Source organism: Pleurodeles waltl, chromosome 1_1 (assembly GCF_031143425.1).
Source record: "Pleurodeles waltl isolate 20211129_DDA chromosome 1_1, aPleWal1.hap1.20221129, whole genome shotgun sequence".
In the NCBI taxonomy this organism is placed as follows: Eukaryota; Metazoa; Chordata; class Amphibia; order Caudata; family Salamandridae; genus Pleurodeles; species Pleurodeles waltl.
Genome location: NC_090436.1, coordinates 173,136,328 through 173,163,654, shown reverse-complemented (window position 1 = coordinate 173,163,654; position 27,327 = coordinate 173,136,328). Strand labels below are relative to the sequence as shown.

Genomic DNA, 27,327 nt, shown 5'->3' with positions numbered 1-27,327 from the left:
TGCAGGCTTGGTCCAGGGAGTCGGCTGAAGAAGAGCAATGGCTAGGCAGGTAATTAGAGAGCCCACTGCAGGTTGCTGGACCATCTGTTGGGTTCCCCAAGGCCGGGGGGCTGTGGGTTCAAGTGTACCTTTATATGTCGGATAATCTTTGCCAGGCCAGGTCAGGGTGGTCCTCTGGATTTAGGCTGCAGGTGTCGTCGTGTTGCTCAGGAGGGGTGAATACAGGGTGGATGCGAGGTCAGAATCGCCTGGGGACCTTCTCTGGACCGGTGGGCAACCTGGACTTGGGCCGTGGCCATCGGGGGCAGAGTGGGCAGGACTGGCCCATCCGGGAGCGCCTGGAATCCTTCTTGAAGGTTTCTTCATAGACAGCGCCCCAGTCCTAGGGAGATCTTGGTCTTTAGGGAAGGCAGCAAGTCATCTGGGGGTTTGTAGAGGTCACTGGTCCTGCAGGATGAGTCATTTTCTTGTAGCACAAGTCTTGAAGTTGAAGACAGGCCGGTAGGGCTAGGGCCAAGACAGTTGTTGTCTGGAGTCTTCTCTGCTGGACCGGCTCTTCAGGCTTCTTCTTCTTTCAGGTCGCTAGGAATCTGCAGAGCTGGGATCAGGATTGTCCCTAAATTCTAGATTTAGGGGCATTACAGAAGTCAGAGGGCAGTAGCCAATGGCTACTGACCCTGAGGGTGGCTAGACCCTTTCTGTGCCCACTCCCTTTGGGGAGGGGGCACATTCCTAACCCTATTGGCTATCACCCTCCAAAACAATATGGAGGATTCTGCCAGGAGGGGTTCACCTCAGCTCTGGGCACCCTAGGGGTGGTCCAAGCTGGGGTGGACACTCCTCCTGGTGTTTACTAATTTTACCGCAAGATCTGCCGGCAAAAGAGGTACTTGGTCCGGGGGGGCGGGCATTTCCACTAGCTGGAGGGCCCTGAGGCAGCAGAACAGAATGCATTTCCACTAGCTGGAGGGCCCTGAGGCAGCAGAAAAAAATGCAGGAGCCTTTGAGGCTCACTGACAAGTGTTGCTATTCCTGCGGGGTGAGGGGAGGAGGGAAGCACCTTCACACAGAGAAGGCTTTGTCCTGTCTCCTGTAAGCACAAAGGCTCTCACCCCATGGGTTCAGAAACTCGTCTGACAGGGGTAGGCTGGCAAAGACCGGTCAGCCACACACTGGAGAGTTGGGTGAATTTCAGGGGACATCTCTAAGATGCCCTCTGTGTGCATTTTACAACAAATCCAACACTGGCATCAGTGTGGGTTTATTGAGCTGAGAAGTTTGATACCGGACTTCCCATCGTTCAGTAAAGCCATCCTAGAGCTATGGAGTTTGTATAGCTGCACTGTACTTACACGGTCTAAGAATGGACTTAGACACTGTAGGGGCATATTGTTCATGCAGCTATGCCCTCACCTGTGGTATAGTGCACCCTGTCTTAGGGCTGAAAGGCCTGCTAGAGGGGTAATTTACCTATGCCACAGGCAGTGGTTTGTGGACATGGGACCCAGAGAGGGATGCCATGATGACTTTACTTTTTTCTCCCGAACAACACACACACACACACACACACACACACACACTGCAACGGCAGTGTGCAAGTGTTTGGTGAGGGGGTCACTTAGGGTGGCACAATACATGCTGTAGCCCTTAGATACCTTCCCTGGCCAAAGGGCCTTTGGTACCACTGGTACCTGTTACAAGGAACTTAGCTGTGTGCCAATTGTGGAAACAATGGTACAGTTGTAGGGAAAGAACACAGGTGCTGGGGCCTGGTTAGCAAGATCATAGCACACACCCACTCATGGTAGCATCAAATATCAGGGAAACAAAGTGTGTGTGTATGTGTGTGTGTGGGGGGGGGGGAGCTGGAGTAATGCAACAAGGGTCCAGTTTCCTCCAAGAATGCCTAGGAAGAAGAGGCACAGACTCCATTCTCATGAATACGACATGCAGCAAGACATTGCTAGTGCTGACCCAGCGCAATGAGAGGTTAACTGGGCTCCAACTGTAACAAATGAAGTCATCTACAGTGTTGTTTTTCGGTCAAAGTAATATTGCACCTCATACTGGATTACCACCTTTTTTTCCACTTCAATCTCAGGATAGCAGAATTTTGCAGTCCACTTTGGGGAGCCCTTCCCTTTTGTGAACAGCTCACCACCTCAACTTTCGCAGTTGGTATATTTGCAAGATTTTATAATAGGATTTCGATTGCAAAACATTGATATACCTTTGGAATCAATGCCTACAACCCACTCCTTCCAAATACCAATTGCATATTGAGTCACAAACCCAGTTTTAGGAGCTGTTAATAATTTAGTGACTCCCAAGATCTTGCAAAAAGTCACAATCTCTGTTTGAGACCGTATAAATGTTTTGTACATCAGTCCCTTAAGCCCCTTGCTGAACAGCACTGGCGTACAGCGAGCTCCTTGGTTAGTGAGGGAATCCAGATTAGATTTGATCTGGAAAACTTTAACGGCAATGTGGAGTCAAAGGCCCTAGACAAGATTACAGTCATGCAGCTTCACTAAAGGTGACACTGTGGCTCTATAAGGGGTGCCAATGAAAACACTCTGCTCGTGTTTTCTTCATATTCCCACAAAGGGTAGAGACAAACAATAAAAGCAGTAAATGACTTATTTATCCAAAAGAAGGGAGGAGAGTGGGTTGTTAGAAATGAGAGGGATCGGTCAGCTATAGCCATTAGAAAGACCATTTCCAAAGGTAACTTGTTCTTATAATGCATCCTTACATGGATCTCACTCAAAGCACCCTTGAAGGAGTAGGGTGGAGGATATTCAAATGTGAGCGCTAAGCACATTTCCCAGGAATATGCCTGTGAACTGAACCAGAAACAAATGGAGAATCACACTCTCAAATTGAGATTATGCTTGATCATCCACATCACGACATAAATGCCTTGAAAAAGAATGGTAGAGAAAAAAGTAGCAACCCTGACAAATCATCCGCATTGGAACTGATCCTATAACGGCTGAGGTAGGCAACATATGCCTCTCTGAATGGGCACTAAATTCATCCATTGGTGACTGCTTTACCCTATTCACTCTTTTTAAACCATGTCAGAAGTTTATAATCCACTCTGAAACTTCTATTTTGTGGATATATTCTCTGATAGGTGTCCTGGGACCAAACCAGTGCCACCCCCTTGGAAGAATGGAGGATGTAAAAAGGGAGCAGTAAAATTGCTTGGGCATTGTGGAGCTCTGTGACCAACTACGGAAGGAAGAAGGCTTGAACTGAATAACACTTTTGTTACTTGACAACACAGTAAAAGGAGCAGAAGCTGCAAGGGTTTACATCTCGCTCACCTAATGGAGATTATGTATATCAGAAAGACCACCTTCCAAATGAAGAATTTCAGGGGCCAGTAATAGGTAGGCTCAAAAGCAAAGGAGGGTCCCTATCAAAATGTGTATACTAAATTCCAAACCCAGAGAAAGACCTGAAAGTAGTAGGAAGTAACTTGTTGTACAAATTTTAAATCAATAACTTTGATCCGCAGAATAAATGCATCTCTACAATACTTAGACAATTCTCTGCTAAGAAGACTAAAAATGAAAGTATTTAAATAGTCTTTTCTTAAAAAGGTTTTACGGATTTACTACAGCAACAACACTATACCTGTTTGAATGGACCATGCTGGATAACAAGTGCCTAGATGCCAGTAAAACCTCCACTGCTTCAGAAGGCAGTTCATTACTTACCAAAGACAGTCTCTCAAGTTCCACACATTTTCGGTATATATGTCGAATGTTTGGATAAAACATCCCACCAATGCCCTTTGTCAATAAGATGGCTCTCACAGGAAGCAGGAGGAGCAGATACTGTGTGGGCATGGGTGTAGACAGGTCAGAGGCACACAGCTCAAGTGAAGCAGACTGGAATATCACAGAGGTCTTTAGGATAGCATACGCCCCTGAAACCAAATTTTCTGACTCACTTTTTAAAGGAAAGGGACTGGAGGAAAGGTGAAATGGAGAACAAAATGATCAAAGCCGACTAAAAGCATTTCTCAGAGTATATTTCAGAGGCAACTCTCTAGTATGCAATCATGATGACATTTTCTGTTAACTTGTTTTTTGTTGTTTTTTTTCCTCTCTCTCTCTCTCTCTCTCTCTCTCTCTCTCTCTCTCTACCTTTGCTGAGATGAGGAGGTCACGCCCATAGGAGCTGTGACCTCTTCAGCCCAGCAAAGTTCAGCTCAGACAGCCAAGAGTCTGCGCAAATCGCACATGTCTCACTCCTGGCTGCCTGATCTGAACATGAAGAGTGTCTGTCTGGCTGACCTTTGCTCAGCCTGACAGGCACTCTTCATGAGGGGCAAAAGGTGGGGGGCGTGGCACCTCCGCCCTAAAGGACGGGCGCGGCTGCCTGCATGCAGATTCGATGTTTTCTTGAGAGACTGAGTTTGACTCACTGTTTCTTGTTTGGAAGAAAAGATTGTAACGAGAGGAGGCACTTCCCAGTGGCGTAAGGAAACTTGAGGCTCCCATCCCCCCGGAAAGTGCGTGTAGGGGCCCCCCTCCGAACTCAGTCAGGAGCTCTCAGGCCAGGGTACCCCCCACAGCAAAGGTTACAGGGGCCTGCGTTACGCACTTCCCCAAAGGCTTTGTCCAGGCAAGTGTGTAGAAGCCTGAGGACAAATATGTCAAAAGCTGCAGAGAAATCTAATAACATTAGCACTGCGGAATAGTTTTTCTCTCATTTTCAGATTGCTCTTTCTATGCAACGGTCACTTGAACCCAGAACAACAGCGGCGAAGTAAATGACAGGATCCTAGAAAGTTTTTCAATGTGGCATTGCTATGCATTCAAGGATTTAAGCCAGGAAAGGTAGCAAACAGATGGATCTTAAGTTGGTGGGATAGGCTGCACTGGTTCAGGGCTATTTCAACAAAGGTGTTATATATATTTTTTAGGAGTAAATCCCTCGCTGTTTTAAGACTGATAATTTGAGCGATGCTGGTGGCAAAGGTACATATATATGCATATTATTTGAATGGTGGGTTAAGGGGCCATATTTCGAGACTGTTTGATGACGTTTACTTGAACATGATATGACGTCATTAGGTGAAATAAGTTCACACTATGCAAAGGGGGTAGTCTGGTTTTTGGTGGTCTGGTGATTAGTTTCACCTACTTTGGGCTCCCTATGGTGTAACGTTAGGAGATTCTTCTGATATAATTTCTAATGTGAAATGATTTTGAAATAAAGTGGTTGCTGAGTTGTTCACAAAGGTCTTGGGATGTCATAATAGGAGCGACAGTTCCTTATTGAGTCGTAGTTATTTATCTATCACAAAGGTTTCTTAAGTGGAGATCTTTACAAGAGCAGTATGTTCTTTGCAATGAGTTTTCTTTTCAGGCAGAATTTCTCTTGTCTAACAGATTTTGAAATTGCATCCTCTGTTAGTAAGGAAGGAAGACGTTTAGGGCTAATTTAACTGTGCTTATTTCTCGAAAAATTTAAGTTGCAAATTGTTTCCATGGGGAGACCAAAGACCACTGAATATGAGGTCTCCAAGGAGAGCACACCCAACCCTGAAAAGACACATTCACCACAGCCATCAGCTGCAGACAAAGCAGTCTGAAGGCTTCCCTGTTAGAAGTGTGAAAGAAGACACCCAGCGTTGAAGCTGTGAATGAGCCACTGGTGGAAATTAATAAAGCTGCTCAATCATCGCAGACCTGCTGTCACTGCTGGACTAAACCTCTCGGTAGTGGATCCAATTAGGTGCCTAGGATGAGATATGTATATATAATTTCTATGGAGTTAATTCACTCAATTCAAGTTATTACTTAATTATCATAATACTTCATTGTCTTTTGATCTTTTTCTATGACAATGAATGGTACTGTTAGCGCCAGGACAACTCCAGTTTGAGATGCCATTTGGTCACTTAAGTTATGAAACTTAACTCTTAAAAGCACATTGGGCGATATCTAGGCCCAACATGGAACCGAGGATGGGGCTGTACAAGACTAATAAATTCACAAAGGGAACGGTTCACTTTAAGGCCCCAAGAAACATCAGTGCATGTAAGTTCATGTAAACTCATTCTTTTACTGTAACTTGAGGCTTAGCATGCTGCATGCAGGAATGTGTAAAAACAGCCCAGCCAGGTGAGAAAATGCATTAGGTGCCTAAGCCCAAAAGTAAAGACAAAATGAAGAAATACTCTTAAAGGAAGTTTTAAGCCCAGAAAGCCATCATAGGAGAGGCCCATTTTAAGACCTAATGAAAGTCTCTGTCATAGCCTGGACATCAGGACAAGAATGTGTAACTGATGGCTCAGTAATGAAGCACAGAATGACTGACATTAAGTGAACTAGGAAGTGTTAAAATGTAGCGAAGATAAAATGTGCCACACAAAAGATGCACAGCTGCAGTAGGCATGAGTCAGGCAAAGCAACAACCACAAAGAAAGGTCTCTGCCTTGATGATACTGTCTCCCAGTGAAATATCCCAGACTGCATTTCCATATGTGGATCAATGACCTGGAAACAGAGATGAATTTTAGTGCAGGATGAATAAATAGAATGAAATAAACTGTGTATGAATGATCCCACCACCTCCATTAGAAGATCTACATCTAAGGTTCACCTAACTATTCAACATAGGATACCCATCTGCTGTTCCAACAGGGTCCTAAGAAAATGCTCCAGTAAGGTGAAAAATAAAGGTATCTTAACAAGACAACTTCAGCTGATGTCTAGGTAGCAATCAGTTAATCTTAAACAGAAAAAGCATTGTTGGTGCTGGATTAGTAAAAGAAGAAGAGTAAAAGAAAAGTACTGCTACCGGTACCCAGCCATTGGTAATACAAATGCATAATACCTCACATTAGACCCTCATCCACATGGGTGCCACGTCACTACAAGGATGCAGCTAGTTACCTTGTTGTCTAAACACAGTGATTAATCACTGGTGCAGTGGAATAGTCCTTTGCTTTTTACTTTTGTACTTTTCTACACCATTGTGAAAAACAATACAGTCATGTTTTTGAAGCTACATTTAACAAAAGAAACTATACTTCCTTTGTAAATGTGCCCTTGCGTATGCCACGTGTAAATGTGTGGTGTTCCCTTTGTGGGCATTAAATATTCTGTTGATGGTGCATCCTTTGCAGGTGAAGTTCTTGCTGGCCTTAACCTCATTAACTTTTAACACTGATACACATCTTGGCAAAGCAACAAGTCCCCACTCAAAGGAAATAGACATTCCTTCTCTCATGAAACTTACTAACTATGATGGTGTTCACAGACACAAAACATACCAACGAAAAGGCAAATGATACCTACTGATAAATTAAATAAACTCTTGACCTGAAAAGGAACCTGCATACCTAAGCAGATCCCAATATTACACTAATTTCAAAAGAACTTAGGGGACAGATGCTTCAAAATACTAGTTGTAAAAAGTGGTTACAATTTGCGACTAGTATTGAATTTTGCGAACTGCACTATGAACTAAAAGTTCAGGTTGCAAAATTTTAAATCGACTTCAATATCTATAAGCTAGGATGCAAACTGTGACTCATTCCGATTGGTGGCAGTCATACCAGTGGAAGCCTGAAAGGTTCAGCAGACCACCATGTCTGTGATGGCTTTTCAATAAAGAATAAAAATAAAAAAAACAGAACCTCATTTTCTTAAAAGAAACGAGGCTGCTTTTCAAAACATTGTACATTTTTTAAAATGATCCTGTGAGTTTGCCCCTGAAACCTTATCGTCAATTCACAAGGTAGAAAGGGTCCAAAATGATGTCTTTCCCATCTGCGAATAAGTTACCCCCCCCAACTTGGGTGTTGATAACTTTTCAATGGCTTGCGACCGGAATTCGGGTGGCATACTACTGTTACATCTGGACCAAATTAAGTATTTGGAAGGGACGCCTAAAACACAACCCTTCAAAATACCGAATCAGTATCTAGTCACAATACTATTTTCGTAGTTGGTAAAACGTTACACAGTTCAAATAAAATACTCTTTGTGCTTGCATCAAAACAATTTTACACATGTGAAATTGAATGAGCTTACACCACTTTTTGTGACTGAAAGCAAAGTATTACTAATTCTGATTTACAATGAAAATACAGTATAAACATTAATCCATCCTGATAGATTTTAAAAGTACTACATCTGCAGGCCAATATATAATTCTTTAGAAGACTTCACAAGTAACAATAAAGACTAAAGTAACAATTGTTGTTTGAGAAAAACATGTATATTAATTAATTTTCACTTTTAAAAATGAATGCATATGATGTGGTACCTGGTCGGAGCTTTCTTCATGTGATCCCCAATGAAGGTTGCATTGGTCATACTCATCAAGGTGTTTGCCAAGGAAATGAGAGAGAGCAGATGCTGAGTGGTGACTGCACGTGATACTCCGTAAGTGCCCCTTCCTAGCCCTTCAGTGATGGACATTTTCCTCCCCATTTCCACATTGCCGGCAGCAGATTTCATAATGGCATGGCTAAACCCAGGAAGCATCAGTGACATGTGACCTCCTCTAGAGAGCAGCCCAAAGGAAACGGGACAGTGTGGCTTGAGCATCCCCAAACGTTCAAGGCAAATCTCATCGAGCATGTCATTAAGACCCCAAGCATGAAGACAGGACATGAAAAGTTTTGCAGTGTCCATTGTCAGATTATATTCCAGTAATGTTAATGGTTTAGATTTGCTTGAGCGGTATTCCGGGTCACTTTCTTCCCTCTTCTGTCTCATTGTCTCTTCATCCTCATCCTCATCATCAAGAAGATGTTCCTTAATGTTCTCTTTGATGGTTTCCTTTACCTGCTGGAAGAGAACTGCTGCTCGTTTGCCGGCCAGAAAAGAACTGCTTTTGTCAACAGCGCCTGAGGCTTTCTGTAAACTCTCTGGGGATGTTAGCGTAGTGTTGGGCCTGGAGGCTTCTTCGGTCAATAACTGAATAATCAAGGCTTCCACATCAAAGAAGAGTAGGTGGATATCAGGGTCAGTTAAATTAGTCTTTATTGCTTGAACCATAAGAGAATTGTGAGAATACTTGGGCAGATTCCCCTGCAAAAGATAAAGTCAAAATGGAGAGATCCTGTCTTTGACATTTTATTTACTAATTTGTTGTACATAATTGCACATAATTAAGTAACCTTTATTTTAAAAAATAGAAGAATACTTCTATTTTCAACAGAAGCGCTGAAAACACACATGGCATTACTTATTTGAAATTGCCATATACCTTGATGTCTAGAAAATACATTTATGTTATTGATGGTCAAAAAGCAATATATTTACAATTCAAGTTTTACAAATGAAAAAGTTACTGACCAGTGTATCTAGTTATCTAATATATTACAGATCACCAGTAGTTCAAATGTTTGGCATTTCCCGTGGAAAAACTATAACCCTGGACACTGTGAATATACAGCAGCTTACAAGGGCTTTGCAATATGAAATCAAAAGTAAGAAACTGCTTGCCTATAAATTACTTCATTAGTTCTAAAGCCCGTCTAGGTGAACGCATAACCATAGGGATACATACAAAATAAACTAAAAAACAAATAATAAAATAATGAAGTGTCAATCTACCAGTTAGTACATCACACAACAGAAGCTAGGAGCAAAATGCTCTTTGAATTGACTAAACAGCAGACCAACTCATCCAGGAACCAACTGACCAAAAGCCAATAGTATTTACACTAGCAAAACTTCCAGCTACATTGGTCTAGTTCAGAAATTTCATCAGAACCGTGGCAACAAATTGTCTAAAAATAAACAAGTTAACTTCTCTACTCTCGCATGATGTTTGTTCCATTACCATGATTGTACCAGGCCACCGAATAGCACTTGTATTTGACCTGCAGAACTACAAGAATATTTGCACTTTTTTGTATTTTGTTCCTATCAGGAAAATCATAAATAAAGCATTAAAAAAAAACGTATTTAGGAACTCTTAGCCCTCTCGAAAGGATGAGCCAACCAATACTTAAACAAGAGTGACGACCAAAAGTATACCTAACCATTATAATGATTTTTGGTTGACGTTCTCAACAAGCTTGGGAAAGGACAGAAAGATTTTTAAACATTCCTAGTAATCTGAAAATTATAAGGAAGGTAACACAGCTGACAGAAGCAGGCCAGGGACAAAAGAGATGAGAAAGGGCTAAAATGTTAAAGGAATTATTTAATGATAAACAATATAGAAAAATAGAAGTACATGTACACTTAGCACTGTCAATCTATATCAAACATGTTCCGGAAATAGATTATAACTTCTAAAAAGGGAGTAAAACTGAAAATACTGTGTTAGAGAAAGATATCTTTATTAGTACGGTAAATAATATCAATCGATGAATTTAAGATCTTCACATCACCAAGACCAGATGATCTTTGGAGCGAAACTACTGAAAGTAGGTTTCCCCATTTTATCTTCATATGACAAAATAATGCCTTTGCAAAGAAAACGGGTGTAGCTCATATGCAGCTGTTCATCATGTTTGAAAGGGAACACATTATATGCAGGTAAGTGAGAGAGGTTATATCTCATGAAGAAGGCTTGTAGCATATAAAAGAGGACACATCTAATGTCTCCAAATGCAAAGTTTACAAATGATCAGGAAGTGGACAGAAGAAGCAGCTTAATAATAATACATAGCATGCTGAGCGATAATGTAGTGGCTCAAAATGCAGTTGTCTAGGCATTTTAGTTCCCAGCAGGAGTACATTAAAACATTAAAAATGCATCAGAGAACAATATATTTATCTCTCTCTCTCCCTCTCTCGAGATATATAATATATATATATATATATATATATATATATACAGACAGATATATAGACAGACATATTATCCTCGGATGCATTTTTAATGTTTATATATATCAGGGGTGTCAAATTTTTTAAATAATCTACTTGTCCATAGGACAAAATGTGAAACATGCCCACATTTTTATTTTGTTTCATTAAACAAGCACATGGTTTCCAACAATCTTAAAGTGGACCATTTTTTGTGACAAACATTATCCATGTCTGCCCAAAGGTTTTGAGACACAAAATGATGTTTAATAACTGATACCTGGTAACTTTGTCCTTAGTTTCCACATCACAGGGTGCACCCCATTTGTTTGGACAGACTGCTCTAAAAATCACAGTCATGAGCATCAGTCTACAGTTATGATTAGTAACATTCCTTATCCTAGTGAAGGAGGAAGGTTTTGCTGCTTGGGTGGAGAGCGGGAGCAAGATGTTCCTCAGGAGGCACTGGTCTAATGTAATTGTGCTGGACTCAGGTGGTCATTTTGAGGCTGTCTGTCTTTAGATCACCAGCCTTGCGGCGGTGGTCTCCCCACCACGGACCCTGCAGTGAAGACCGCCGCATTATGATATAGGCGGTTTGGCTGCAGCCACACTGCCACAATGCCGGTTGGACAGCCGGGCCAGAAGTGAGCACCTCCGGCCCAGTGGCAGCCGTAAGACCGCCGGTGGTGTTATGACCCGGCAGACTGCCAGGCTTTCTGTGGCAGTCACACCGCCATGAAAATCCTGGTGGTAATGCACCCGGCGACAGGAATCTCCATTCCTGTCGCTGGCACCCTCCCCCCAACGTCCACACACATGCATGCACCCCGCCACACTTCCACGCACATGCAAACACCCTCCTCCCACTTCCTCGCACATGCATGCACCCTCCTCGCCGAACACAACCATACACACACCCCCACTCACACTCACACATACGCACCCCCATTCCAAAATCATGCACACCGGAAGCAGCATCCATCCACACACTCCCCCTTCTGGTATTCATGCACACACCCAGACACAGCATCTATTCACGCACTTCCCTGTAGTGTGGTCATTTTTAAGTATTCTTTGCGCATTTGCTTCAGGCGTTAGGCCTTTGTGCACTTTGCCCTGGATGTATTTTATTCCTTTGCTTGCAGTATAGAGCCTCTGTGCACTTTGCTCTAAATGCATTTTATTCAGCTTCCTACTGTTATTTTTCGAATAGCCAGGTCTACGGTCTTGTTTTATTTTTTATATCACACTGTTTAGCCTACTTCAGCACTGGAGTCCAATAACACATTCTCACTCTGTGCTTCAGTCAAGGATACAGTCTGGTACATTGACGATAGACGTGGTAGGAGTTTAGTCTTTGGATTGCAGATATACATTCTTGCGTAGGGACATTTTGTGATCACACTGACATGTTAGTTATAAAACACTTCCTTGTCCTAATACACGCAAGAGGGAGATTCTGACCAGGGAACCACAACTAGACGCTGACTGCCCTGTTGCAGATGCTGAACCAGATCGCAGGCCTTTGCTCAGGTATGAGGGTTGATGTCTTCCCGGGGAATCTGAAAGGCAAGTTAGTAGCTTAACATGCTGTGCTCGAAATATAACTTACTGAGAGAGAATAGAATCTATTAACACCATGATAGCGTTGTTTTTATGTTTCACTCTCATCTTGACTATTTCAATCCTACTATGTTGTATGGTTCTGGTTATTGCGGCTCATGCCTTATTATCTAAAATGCAATCGTTTTATTAAAAGCAATCTATAAAACTTGAACTGCCTTTGTCATTTGTATATGAGATCATATTGTGAATGAGAGAGCTGGTTGGGACCTGAGTGACCACGACTTCCCTGAGAAGTTCTGAAGATGTCATGCGCTCGGCTGCCCAATCATCCCTCCCCCTTGGGAGAGATGAGGCACTGCTAGTTAGCCGGAGCAAAACCGGATTGAAGTTGACAGAGGTCCTTCTAAGTGGGTCAGACTCAGTCCCCCACAACCGGAATGACCTTGTTAACTAGAAATCCAGTAGTCTCATTTAGGATAATGAGAGCCCACGCGACATGGCGCCGCCAACGATTGGTCAGGCTCTAATTTTTGGGTCTGGCTGACTCTCTCGGTCTCATATATATATATTGACTCCTCGGTTCCGTTAATGGAGACGTCCGTGGCGCTGAGGATTTCCACCACCGCAATATAGGTAGATCCTATTCTTTTGTGGTTGGTTGTTCAAGTTTGAACTCTGAAAGGAAAACCCCGATATTGGTGTGCCTTCTCTGAACTAGCGCTGTTTTCATGATGGCAAATCCCCAAATAATGAACATTGCAGTTAATATGCGACACCCGCTCACGGTTCATCTGTTAGCACATGGTCTGACGAACCAGGGGTTCCAGTCACGTTTGTGGTGGACGCCCATGCAGCCTATAGAACAGAACTTTTTTATTCCAGGCTAGGTATAATCTCAGAAATAGGGATAATTTGAAGACGCCTGATAGATATCAATATACTGATACACGCCAATCTCGTTCCTTTCAGGACTCATCGGAAAAGAGAAATGAGAGAGGTGGGCGGTCAGAGCGGAGAACTGAGTACGTGAAACCAAGACAGGAATCACAACGCTCATCGGAGGTTTCTGTCAAGAAGGAAGAGAAACCGGTCCAACAAAAGCAGCAGTTTAAAAAGAAAAAAGTGGCGGCGGTCTCAGTTAGACATGCCACACAAGAAGAGAGTTCTCTTGAAGAACAAGACATGGGCACTAGCACTGTTAGACAGCACGGCAGAGGTCACAATAGTTCGCCGGAATCTTCTACAGCATCTGGAGGTGAAAGCAACTGATGACTTCATACAAGTCGAAGCAGCAGATATGCGTGTCTCTGATCCCGATAGAGTTTATACAGTAACTTTACAATTAGAAGGGGACATTGAGCGCACTATAAACGCCATCTTTTGGGATCGTGTAGTCAAACTGTATGACATTCTGCTAGCAGAACAGGATTGGCCCCCAGACTTTGTTTGCGACTGTCCAGCTGGGGAGGAGGTTATTACACCTTCGTTCTCACCACTTGTTCCGGGAGAACTCGCAGAGTCCTATAGCATCAATTGGGCTCTGGCACAAGCACCCGCCTTAAATAGAAATCATGTGGGGTGGGATAGGGATTCACCTTATCATGTAATTCCAATTAAAGGCGAGCCTCAGCCACAACCGCAATATCCTATAAAATTTGAAGCAAGGGCATCGGTAAGGAACATACTTACACAATTGGAGTACCAGGGGATAATTGCACCCTGTGTCTCGCCGATGAATAATCCCTTATTTCCTGTAGCTAAACCGGACCATTCTTATAGGATAGTGGTGGATTACAGACATTTAAATGGACATGCACGCACATATGCAATACAAAATTCACACAGCGCAGCGCTCATGAATAATATTGTGCGTAAAAAATACAAAACGACTTTGGATATCTCGAATGGTTTCTTCTGCCAGAATATAGCACCCGAAAGTAGGGATTTTACTAGCTTTAGTGCGTTTGGATGTCAGAAATTTTTTTATCGTTTGACTCAGGGGTATAAGAATAGCCCAGGACTGTTTTCGGCTCGTGTGACTGAAATTTTGCACGAGTTGGACCCTGAAGCATTGTCATATGTCGATGATATATATCTGACAGATGACGAGTTACTACAACATTTAAGACGGGTAAGCCCGCATTGTTGTGGGATTTGCCGAAATTGGCTACAAATTTAACTTCAAAAAGTCAAAAATTGCCTTTCTCAGCGTCATTTTCCTGGGACATGAGCTGTCGAATGAGGGCAAGAGCTTAGCGCCACACTTTTTGGAAAAATGTGCACAGTTGCAACCTCCTAATACGATTAAGAAACTCCAGTCGTTGTTGGGATTTCTAAATTTTGGCAGAACTTACATTCCTGATTATGCTACACGTATAAAACCATTATACAAGTTGATTCGCCCTAATTTTTCAAGTAGATTTTGGACGATTGAGCATACACATATTCTTCGAGATTTGCAAACTGATCTCTTAGCTGCAAAGCATTTACACACACGGGACAATAAGACACATTTGGTCATCAGGGTTATAGCTGGGGCCGTTGGGTTTACGTATGTAACCTTTAATGAGGGTGAGACAGTCCCGATAGGATACAAGTCCCATTTGTATTCTGCTGCAGAACAACGTTTTGCACAAACAGAGAAAATTCTCACTGCTGTACAGATGGCTGTGATTAAAGAAAGACCTCTTGCCCAGGGTCAACGCATCATTGTCGTTTCCCCGATTCCAGCCTTAGAGGCTGTTACAAAAGCGAGTGTTCCTAATGCGAAAGCGCTACACCCGCGATGGATACAATGGGCTACGTCTTTGACAGCCACTGATGTAGATTACATTTTTGACCCAAAACTGCAGACTCAGGAATTTCTTCAATATGAAATGGAGTACCCAGTTCCCACTGGCACATTGCCTATTGATCAATATCAAGTGGTCATGTACAGCGATGGCTCTGCGCAACCTGCGGTTGGAACTAAACAACAGTATTCTGCTGCATGTGCGGTGGTGAGCAGCTATATGGAGGGGGAGAAGTTCTGCCCCCAACATACTTATACATAGACCTTGGGAGACTGTACGGCACAGTTGGCTGAGCTGAAAGCTCTGTTATTAGCCTTGGAACATGCGGATCAGGCACAGTTTACACTGCTTATTTGTGATTCTTATTACTGTGTTCAGTCTTTCAATGAATATTTGCATTACTGGAGGTTAAATGGGTTCAGAGATTCCAAGGGCAACACCATAAAACACAGGTTACTGTGGGGGAAGGTTGCAGATCTTAAGGAAACTCTTCCTAAGGTCCATGTTGTGCATACACTTGGACACCAGCGCGTTGGAATACACGTTGCTGGAAATACTTTGGCTGATGAAGCCGCGAAATCGGCAGTGGCAATTGCCACTGTGGCCGCAGTAACTCGTTCGAGTTCCAAACCAGACACAGAGATTTTGGCTGCCATAAAGGCTACGGCTGATGGCACGCCATATCCTAAAGGATTCCCTTCTAAATATTATTATTCCATGGGTGGTATGCTAAACGCTGAAGTTAAAATCGCAGGCGTTGGTGTACGCGACATGCCCAATAAAATTGTGCGACCTCAATTGATTACTGCAGCTCATGAGGGGGCGGCATCTGCACATGCTGGCGTGGCAGCCACTATTTCACTCTTACAGGCCCGTTACTGGTGGCCTGGTCTCTATAGAGAGACGAAGCAGTATGTCCTTTGTTGTGACATCTGTCAACAAATTAAAGTTTCCACGGCTAGGCGCCCGCAGAGGACGCCCCTTCTGATATCGAATAAACCAATACAGTGTGTACTTGGATCATTGTGGTCCGCTGACACCAGATAGTGCATACAAATCTATATTGGTAGCTGTAGATTCGTGCTCCAGATTTGTGTGGGTCTGGCCACAGCGCTCGGCTGACGCTCGAACTGTCATTAAAGATTTGCGCATCTTTGTTGATACATATGCAGTTGCGGCTTTTCATTCGGACCAGGGCCCTGCTTTTGCCTCTAAGGCATTCAGGGACGCCATGGCTTAGTTGGGGGTCCAGCTCCAGTTCTCGTCTCCATTTCATCCCGAGGGAAATTCTGTCATGGAGCGTTTAAATTGCGATTTAAAGCAATCCTTAATGGCCAGAGTTATAGGTACGGGTCGTAGCTGGCTCGCCCACCTGTATGGAGTACAGAGAGCACTGAATAACTTGCCTAGAAGGTCCCTGGGGGGTCGTACTTCATATGAGTGCCTGTTCGGAACACAAATGTATGTTCCTGATCTGGATGGTCCCGGTGTGGAGGCGGCAGATATGCCTTTTGACATAAATGATCGTGTCACTGTTTTGCAGGATTTACAACAATTCCGTGAAGATAACTCTTCTGCCAGTGCTGCCTCCACAGGAATTAAGGATGAACCGGTAACGCCTACTGGTTGGATTCCCAGAAGTGGGGATCTGGTGTGTGAAAAGGTCGCAGTGAAAAAAGAATTTGGCCCTTCGTATCGAGCGCCAGTCCCTGTACTAGGGATCCACGGCACAAGAACTGTGATTTTGCCGCCATTGCAAGGGGCCAAAGTAAATCGCTTTGTATCAATCGAAAATGTCAAGTTACAACATGTGGGTGATTCTGCACAGCAGACCAAGAGGAACGCCCAGTAGTTCCCGAATCCCTCTCACTACTGGGGACGATGTTCCGCTGTAGGTGCTTTGCACCGACGCTGTTTCCTCTCCGAGCTTGGGGAGGATGGAAGATGATCTTGCGATTGTTCCATAACGGCGAATAATTTGGAATCTTTTGATCAAGTTGCTGTGACTACTGATGTTGCTGAAGGTGTTATCTACAGCCTACCACGGCGAGAGACACAATCTGCTCCTTTGTTTACGGTTGCACCTTTTGCGAGAATTGCCTCTGGCTGCTTTAATAACAATGATGATGCTGTGTCGGACTCTTCGTCCTCTTCAACACCAGCCCTGGGTCCACGTAAGCTGCTGTATTGGCTCAAACACACGTATTTTGTTGTTCCTTGGAACTATCTGTGGCTTTTCATGACTGTGATGGCTTTTTTCCTATGGCTGGGATTTGTTGTTACCTTTTTTCTGGTGATACTTGGTCATTTTCTTCCTGAACTATCTGAGATTGAGCAGGTGGAGAAAGTGTTGAAACCGCATTTTTCATCACATATGGTTCGAAGAGACTTGTCCTTTGTGAACATTTCTGCTGTACCAATTCCAGACGGGATTGTGTGGGATAGAGTAATGTTTGATATATATGGTCCCACTGAAATAATTCAGATACCGTATGTTCTAAAGTTATCAATGAATGATGTGGTTATACCAGGCATTGTATCTGATAATTGGGATTTGAAGACAGTTGATTCTATGTTGACAGAATTGCAGTATTATACTGTCTATGAAAATGAAGATGCTTACCAGTTTAGAGATAATTATGGTGACATGTTTTGTTACAATTATTATGGACACCACTTTATTCATAAAGCCAGTAGCCCTAAATCGATATTTGAATATATGCAATGGGAACTTTGCCAGACTCCTCCACAGGGGAGTTCTAAAACTTATTCTGACAAATTTGCATATTTTTCTGGGCATCATCAACAGAGTGCTAAGTCTTACTATTTTAAAGTTACTCCGCATGCTAATAAGCAAATGTTGTTGACTGATACTAAATTACTGTATTCCAATTCGTTTGTATCCCGACTATCTATTGAAGGGTATGAATACTGGTCCAAAACTGTTGATTTGAAAAGTGTTTGGGGAACAAGAAATTGGCAGATGCGGGGTAGGGAAACATTGTTTAGGGCATGTATTATTCCTGTCCAAATGATTTTCTTAAATGACACTGTACAACAGACTAGCTGTTTGGGCTTAGCAACAATTAGAGAATTGAATATGCCTGGCATACCTGTCCCTTCCAAAATGAAAGATTGGCAGCATTATATTAATGCCACATTTAGTGAGCTTACAGACTGGGTCCAGAATGGTACGCTTAACACTTCACTGACACGTCCAGGCGGGTGGTCATTGTGGCCCATAGACACTAATGGGTGTCATCAACGTTTTGTCACCTCTTCGGGGGGTTTCAGAACTAGTAGGGCAGACCCTCGTTACATATCACCAGAACATGCTGATATTGTTACTACATATAGCGTGGGGAAACTTTGTCAACAATGGTTAAAATCATCCATGCTAGATGCGGTTAAGACACATCTCACGTTACTGTCTAATTATACCGACTTGCAAGATTTTTTGTTAGGTCCAAGAGTGCCCCGGAAGAAACGTTTTTTGTATGAAGTGTACAATGAGATATGGAAACTTTCACAACAGGAGGCAGCGGCCCGGTTGAGGCAGATAGATCAGGAGAATTTGAAACAAGCATTGTCTGTTGTGGATAATGGAATGCATACCCTGTCCGACCGTGTATATACGATTGACAACATTGTTTCCTCTGCTATAGACATTATTAGATCAGATATGTCTTCTTTATATCATGGGCAGAGTCAAACGCGGTCCATTATGCAGTTGGGTTGGACTCTACAGACATTGAAGGCAGGTCGCGTTCCGTGGCAGCACATCAGAGCCAGGGAGATATTTTTTTCCTTTAATTTGACGCAGCAGCTGATGGCTAAAAAGGAGGCGACATATGTGATGTTGAATATTGAAAAGTTGGAGAAGTTGCCTTTTACTGTGGCTGAGATTCCGTCAGCTGAATGGTTAATACACGGGGTTATAAATTTGCCCATTTCCACTCTTCAATTCACTTCTTGTTTGAAGCATATTCCGGTGGGCAGATATGAGAAATTGGGAGACAGTTATATACATGAAGTGTGGGAGCTTCCCTTTTTATACAGATGTCTTAATGGTATGAGGGAGGTTTTTCTTAGGGGTAACGAATGTGAAACTTCTGTCAGCCATTCAATGGTTTGTAAGCAGCTGTCCTTGCATGGGGCGTGTAATGCCTCGGTTGCAAATTTAGCTTGCTATCTAAAGGGAGTTCCAGTCCCTGTGATTAAAAACACATTCCATGTGCTTTCAAACGGCAGCTACGTCCTTCTTAACAGTGAAGCCTGTTGTGGCATGCGTGCCGGAATAGTTTACGTGGTGGTTGTCACCAAGGCTGTTACGTGCTGCGGAAATGTGTTGTTTCCCCCCACTCAATTTAGGGAGGTAGCAGACATCTGGCCTCACATTGCTACTTCCAAGGTGAATTTAGACAAGTTGAGTCGACTAAAGGCTCTATTGTTTCAAAAGCATGTGGCCCTTACATCTACACGCGAGACCTACGCACTTCAGGTGGCTAGGTCATCAGCAGAAATACAGTCCCTTTTAAATACTAACTTTCCGAGGCACTTTGGTGAACTCGTGGGGCGTATATTTAATGCGTCCAGCACTGCTGGAAGTGCACATTTTTTTAAAGCCGTTTGTGTTGGGTTTGCTCATGCCTTCTCCTCCATATTCGGTTTGATACCTTCGGCTATTCATTCTATTTTCGGAAGCATCTTTGGAGGATTTCCGATAACTTTGGCTTTATTAGCTTGTGTTTTGCTATTGATGTTTTTCTTCCGCAATGGCTGTCCCGCCGCGACAAGATCCAATATGGGCGCTCCCATCAGCGCAGCTGTGTTGTGAGCGCATTATGCAGCATTTTGGAGCAATACTCCTGGGACATTTGGAGTGTGACTGGTCTCTGTCATTCCGGCCAGTTTTGGATTGTGTGCAACCCGTGTTTCGGTGCCTATGGTGCTCGTTTGAACATGCAATGGCTCTCTGTCTCTCACTGCAGTGCCCCCCAGTGGTTGATGCTAATCTGTTGATGTTCCCGATTAGGGCTCATTCCCAGACATGTGCACTGCGGTTGCGTTTGCTTCGTGAGGCAGTTTACGAGATTCCCTTCCTGGAGGAAGATGGTATTGTCTCGTTCATAGGCCCTGCACGGGATGCCGCCTTGGATGGTTCTGGGGCTTTGGAACACACCTGCTCCATGATAGTATTTGGAGTGGATTTTCCGGTGTTGACATCTGCTGAAGTGGAGGATATCCTGCTTACCGTGACTTCCATTTGAAATTGTTTTTTGTTTTTTTTGTTTTACTAAATTGACATTATATTGATTCGGCTTTACCGTTACGTGCTTAAAAATGTAAATTTGATTCTGTGCTTTCATGTCCTCTGGACTTGTCGAAATGTGTTTTGTATAATTTGATATCTGGGGCATATTATTATTTGTTTGCTAGAACCACTTCCTACCGACAAGGGGAGGGTGTAGTGTGGTCATTTTAAAGTATTCTTTGCACATTTGCTTCAGGCGTTAGGCCTTTGTGCACTTTGCCCTGGATGTATTTTATTCCTTTGCTTGCAGTATAGAGCCTCTGTGCACTTTGCTCTAAATGCATTTTATTCAGCTTCATACTGTTATTTTTCGAATAGCCAGTTCTACGGTCTTGTTTTATTTTTTATATCACACTGTTTAGCCTACTTCAGCACTGGAGTCCAATAACACATTCTCACTCTGTGCTTCAGTCAAGGATACAGTCTGGTACATTGACGATAGACGTGGTAGGAGTTTAGTCTTTGGATTGCAGATATACATTCTTGCGTAGGGACATTTTGTGATCACACTGACATGTTAGTTATAAAACACTTCCTTGTCCTAATACACGCGAGAGGGAGATTCCGACCAGGGAACCACAACTAGACGCTGACTGCCCTGTTGCAGATGCTGAACCAGATAGCAGGCCTTTGCTCAGGTATGAGGGTTGATGTATGTGTACGGGGAATCTGAAAGGCAAGTTAGTAGCTTAACATGCTGTGCTCGAAATATAACTTACTGAGAGAGAATAGAATCTATTAACACCATGATAGCGTTGTTTTTATGTTTCACTCTAATCGTGACTATTTCAATCCTACTATGTTGTATGGTTCTGGTTATTGCGGCTCATGCCTTATTATCTAAAATGCAGTCGTTTTATTAAAAGCAATCTATAAAACTTAAACTGCCTTTGTCATTTGTATATGAGATCATACTGTGAATGAGAGAGCTGGTTGGGACCTGAGTGACCACGACTTCCCTGAGAAGTTCTGAAGATGTCATGCGCTCGGTTGCCCAATCATCCCTCCCCCTTGGGAGAGATGAGGCACTTCTAGTTAGCCGGAGCAAAACCGGATTGAAGGTGACAGAGGTCCTTCTAAGTGGGTCAGACTCAGTCCCCACAACCGGAACGACCCTGTTAACTAGAAATCCAGTAGTCTCATTTAGGATAATAAGAGCCCACGCGACATCCCCTCTCCACATTCATGCACACACCCAGACACCGCATCCATTCACGCACTCGCCCTCTCCGCATTTATGCACACACCCAGACACCGCATCCATTCACGAACTCCCCCTAACCCCATTCATGCACACACCCAGACTCCCCATCTATTCACGCAGTTCCCCTCTCCGCATTCATGCACACACCCAGACACCACATCCATTCATCTCCAGGGACCCCCATTCACACGCCCAGACCACACACATGCACCCAACAACCCACCTCTCCTCCCTCTTTCGGAAGGTCCATCTACCTGTAGCTGCGAGGTGGTCATCCGGGAGGGCAAAGGTCCTGGTGTTTTCCACCTCCAGCACTGCCGTCAGGACTCGTATTGTAATATGGCGGGTGGAGCCTTGTTGGCGTGGTGGTGCTGGTGGTGGAACCGCCTCTCCCTCTGTCGGCCAGGCCGACAGGGTCGGATTTCTGCCCATAAACTGGTGGAAATCCATCCTAACTCACAATATGTTAGTCTTCGGACCTTCAGCAGCTTCGGCGGTCTTGGAAAAATAGCGCCAAAGTCGTAATGACCACCTCAGTGCACCACTCTGTATGTGTACAGGGCAAAAAGAAGCAGCACTCACATGCACATTTGCTGTACTGCTACATGTATGGCAGAAGTGTACATTAAAGTTTTTGTCACTTATCAAGTCTGGTCATATGTACAGAAATAGCACCTAAGGCATTTGGGCATTGCTGTCACCGTACTCTAAAGTTCTTAGAGCGTTCTTTATGCATCTTTTGAAAGTTATGAATAGCAAAGAAAGATATCCTTTTGCCGCCTGAAGGCTCTAGTCCTGACAGTGTTTTGTTGCAACTGTACTCACATCTGGTGTGGTGGCATGTCTCACATGGTGCAAATAGGAGAAGGTTCTGGATGAGTCATTAGTGCATTTCAGAAGTAAATATATATATATATATATATATATATATATATGTTTTTTTTTAAGTCTCCTCTTTTTTTAATCCTAGGACTATGCGGCGTTAGAGCGCATACTGCCAATACACAACTGTATTTCAATAGATTTGGAATCAGCGAAATAAAGGGTACAAACGGACATCACTGCAATAGGTGCGTTAACTAACTTATCTACAACTAAACCTGGCACCCGTGCTCTCACACAACAGACACATTCTGCAAAGTCTTACACTCTGCACAGATCAGAGACACTTTTAGCATATACATTCTATGAAGACCTGCACTTGTTGCAGACACCCCCCTGCCCAGAACCGGACCTGCCTGTGCAAACACTCCTGCACATCAACACAGACACTGCACAAACATCCTTGCACAGAACCCCTGCCCACCTTGCACAGACACCCTCCCTTCAGAGACTCGGACAATCAGCACAGGCATAGTGCAGCCATATCCATCCTGCAGACAGATACACACACATCCTGTAAAGGAAGGCACACCATGCAGAAACACACACACACTCACTCCTATCAGAGAGACATTCTGCAGTAGCATACCTTATAGACGTGTACAAAGACACAGAATCCTTTTCTCTGGAATATTTCCACAGGAAATGCTCATCCCCAGCAGGCCTCCCTTTGAGTAAATACATCACCATGATGGTTTAGATTGGCGCCTGTATAGAGCTGTCATACAGACAAAAATTAATGCTTCAGCAGTCGGGCTTAGGTGAGACTGACCTGCTGGGATGAGAATGTTGGCGAAGAGCTGGTGAAGTTTGGGGGAATTAGATTCATGGGCTGTTGTTCAGGGACAGACTTAATTATGGATTTACAGCATTAGAGGTCAAGGGAGCAAAGCAAGGGCAGGACACTGAGAGAAACGGATAAACTGAGTAAAGGCAGAATAGAGCCACACATGAAACCAGTGCAAGAGGCATTAAAAGTCCAGATTAAGCAGATGCAGATGGGGCAGACGTGAAGAGCTTTGGGGGGGGGAGGAGTGGGGGGGATGCTGAAGTAGAAACAGGAGGGACTCAAGGGCCAGTCATCAGAGTAAAATGGGCTATCAAAATAGTTTAGGTCAAGGATGCGAGTGGCTGCTACATGAAGTTACAACTCAGACCCCGTTTGGCAGCCTCTTAAGATTATGTTGGAGTTGTGCTCTCATCTCTCATGCAGCCAACCATTCTGAGCTCTCAGAGAGCCCTCATGTTTCAGTCTCATGGGGAAATACGACAGGGCACAAGTCCTAAGAAAAGAAGTGGGGGGGCGAAGTAAGTTAGGCAGTCTGCAAGTGACATCAATCATGCTGCGTGGAATCTCGCGTGATATCACAGGAAGTGAAATCACAGCCCTTGACCTCACAGGAAGTGGCATCACAAGACGTGACATCAGATTTGGGTGCATTAAGAGATTTAACAAGTGTAAGCTGATCAGCATTTAAGTCTGTGATTTGTGTTTCCTGCCTCAAGGAATTAACAGCTCAAATGTGGATTACATTTGGTGACTAACTAGAGAAGACAGCAAGTGCTACCAGTTAGGCACACTAAACCTGGCATTAAGAACAAAGTACAGTTCCTGCATTGAATTGAAAATGCTATAAACTATAATTGTGCATATTAAAACTATAAAATGTATTAACCTACCTAGCATACCACTATTGTATACACTGATGACTGTAGCCCACTTTGAACATTATCAAAAAATGTAAGTTGAATACTGCATTTGGTAGTCCAAACATGGCAAACAATATTTCCTATGAAAGATATAGTTATAAATTGAATATTCTGCACATATATTAATTCAGACATTATGAACCATGCTATATTGCACATTAAATGAGTAACTAGTGAGACCTTTTATATCATTGAATCCCTAACATGTGGGTAGCAAAATCACTTTAAAAGCACCTTTATCTAGTATCTTTGTTATGATGGGCAGTAGATCTATCTCGCTAGAACAAGTATTATCCACATGGCGATGAGCAGTCAGCTATTTGTTGCCATTTAAGTATTCAGATCTATTCACTCACCCTTTAGTGCATTGTTGTGCTGCCATTCCTCCTATAAAACTATATGCAATCATTTTACATCCACACCATACTACAGTGGAAGTCTTTTGGCACCCAGAAGACTCTAGCGGGCTATAGCCCCTCTGTGTTACTCGACTAAGAATCATGATATTAGTGAATTTCACGCTGCCTGGCCACCCTTAGGATTTTATATGTTGTGTGCCCTAAAGAAGGTGCACAGCTTTGTCTGTTTGGCATCGAAACGCACGTCAGCACACTGCAAGCAGTAGTTCACCAACCTGAACAAACAACAGATATGTAAGCAAGACTATGGTTTTAGGATTGTGACATTTCCACGTGTTAAGATATAATTTGGTGAATAAATGAGAATAAGACAATACTATGCGTATGAGGAAGAATGATTACAACGCCAGACAATGTCTGACTTAAAGAACAATATGACTGCGATTTTCAGAGAAAATAACTATCACGTGCTACTCTCCTAAACAAAGTTGACCTACAGTGGACTTGAAGAGAAGTTTTAATTATGTATGTCAGTGATGTGTATGTTGTATGATTGCATATAGATTTTTAGGGGTAATGGCAGCACAACAAGGCAACAAACAGTGATTGAATAGATCTGAATATTTAAATGGCAAACATTTATAGAATGAAATATAGCCTTTGATATCCAAAGATGTTGATTTACTTCATGAACGGATGATGTGTACAGAAACAAAAGTAATTTCTATTAATATATATTTAGTGACTTGAGCATTTGAAAAGGTGGACTGTAAGTTGTCCTATCGTGTCATCAAACATCATTCACATATTTTAGTCTTCTTTGAATTATAATATTGTGAGTTTGCCAGGCTTCCCACACTGTCATATATCATACATTTGTCAGTTTTCCCACTCTGTGCCAATGCGCATTTCAGTGTAACACAACTCTTTAGTCATACACCTTCCTCAGGGCACCAAGCAATGACAAATAAATAAAATGCCACAAAAAAGGGCCCCAAAGAGGACAGGAAGCATCATACAAATTTCAATTAAGGGGCCTCGAAGTTAAGTGTTCAGCCCAGAGTGTTGGATAACCAAAGAGTAATATTTCGGAATTGATGTCTAATATTAAAGTAACAACTCCTATTTTGTAACAAAGAGTCGACTAATGTGGAATACATCCGAAATTTCAAATTTATAGTTATTTGCCACAATACATGAAAGCATCCAAGCGATCAGCTGTTCAATTTCTAGGTCTGGGTCAATCGGTACCCTCCCCACAGGAACCGGTGGGACTGCCTGCTGCCTGCACCTGACAGCTAATGGGAAGCTCCTGTCAACCTGACTCTTCGCACTACAGCAACCATTAGCGACAACTGGCACTACACCATGACAAGTCTGTGGTAGTCACCAATGCAGTGTTCCAGCCACAACCATCCATAATGTCCGAAAGGATCTTCATGCTGCAGCGATTGCCGCCCTTGATGCCAGGCTGGCTCTTCCCATTACAGCAATGAGCATCTGCGACACACTCTCTGCTCCTCCTGGCCTCCTCCACAGTGAAGTGGACTGTTCGAGCCAGACATTAAGAAGAACTAGCCTAGTTCCTGTATCGGCCCACGCTCCACTGCGGTCGGCCTGAACTTGTGATTTTCCCTCGGTCCAGCATCTTTGATTTTGCTTATCTCTGGTTTTATTGATTGGATTTTAGGTGCTTTAGTCTCAAATTGTTTATATAATTATAATCGCTTTTTCTAAATTGGTTTGGAATTTTTCTTATTTTGTGTTTTCACGTTATTACTCTTTGTGTGCTGCATAGATACTTAACATATTGCCTTCAAGTTAAGCCTGACTGCTTTTGTACCAAGCTACCAGAGGGTTAAGCACAGGTTATTTTAGTGACTTTTGTGGTTTACCCTGACTAGGACTGTGGTTGTTGCTTGCAAAGGTTTTCAGATTTTCAACCCCCCCGCTCACTCAATAACCCAAGTTACCACACCCATCTAGAGTCCGAATTGCACGATGTAAAAGCAGAAAAACTGGGATCAATGCTGGCTTCCCTGACTGACCAAATTGTGAGACCGTAGGCAAAAACATGTCTTGTGTTTAATTTAATAGACTGCAGTGTTGTTCTCTGTACAATGAGAACGTAGATAACGTTGACTCCAGCAATCTCTCTTGGGCTTCTTCCTATTTCTGTCCATGTGCACCGTGTGCTACACCTCCAAAGGAAGGCAAGGCGCAGGAAGGCAAAAGCAGGTGCAGGGGCTCAGGAACAAAAACATCAACATTTTGGCTGCCTAAAGTTTTAAATGGTGTGCAACAAGCGTTAATCTTCTGGCCTCCTGCTGTGTTGCACTCTGGAAGAATCACAGAGTGGACATTTTTCTACATTCTTCTTGCTGATTTCTTCCAGGCTTCTGGCTCTGGGAATGCTGTGAAAAAGTCAAAGGGCGGACAGGAGGTAGATTTGAAACCGTTTTTCTGCCTTGCTACTGCCCTGTGCATGATCCATACAGCAGTAGTGGGATTGGAAAAAAGTTTCTGAAGAAACACATAAATTGGGAGCCAAAGTATGGCAATGAAATGAGGAGGTGGAGTCACAAGGGCAGAGTCCAATAGTATGAATTCAATTTACATGTGAGGAAGGGCCTCTTTTTGACATGGTTAGCCCCCACATTTTGCTTGATGTCTGATGTAGCCTAGACATTGTAGT

General features: G+C 43.2%; 1 protein-coding gene across 4 annotated transcripts in view; it reads right to left on the bottom strand.

The window, feature by feature from the left end:
* The window catches only part of WDR7 (WD repeat domain 7), a 972,184-nt gene that overhangs the window by 706,595 nt on the left and 238,262 nt on the right, over window positions 1-27,327 (bottom strand). For all 4 annotated transcript variants that reach the window (XM_069219934.1, XM_069219942.1, XM_069219953.1 and 1 more), the window contains one exon: window positions 8,299-9,068. In XM_069219934.1, the coding sequence (XP_069076035.1) occupies window positions 8,299-9,068 (770 nt within the window). The remainder of the gene's footprint in view (window positions 1-8,298; window positions 9,069-27,327) is intronic.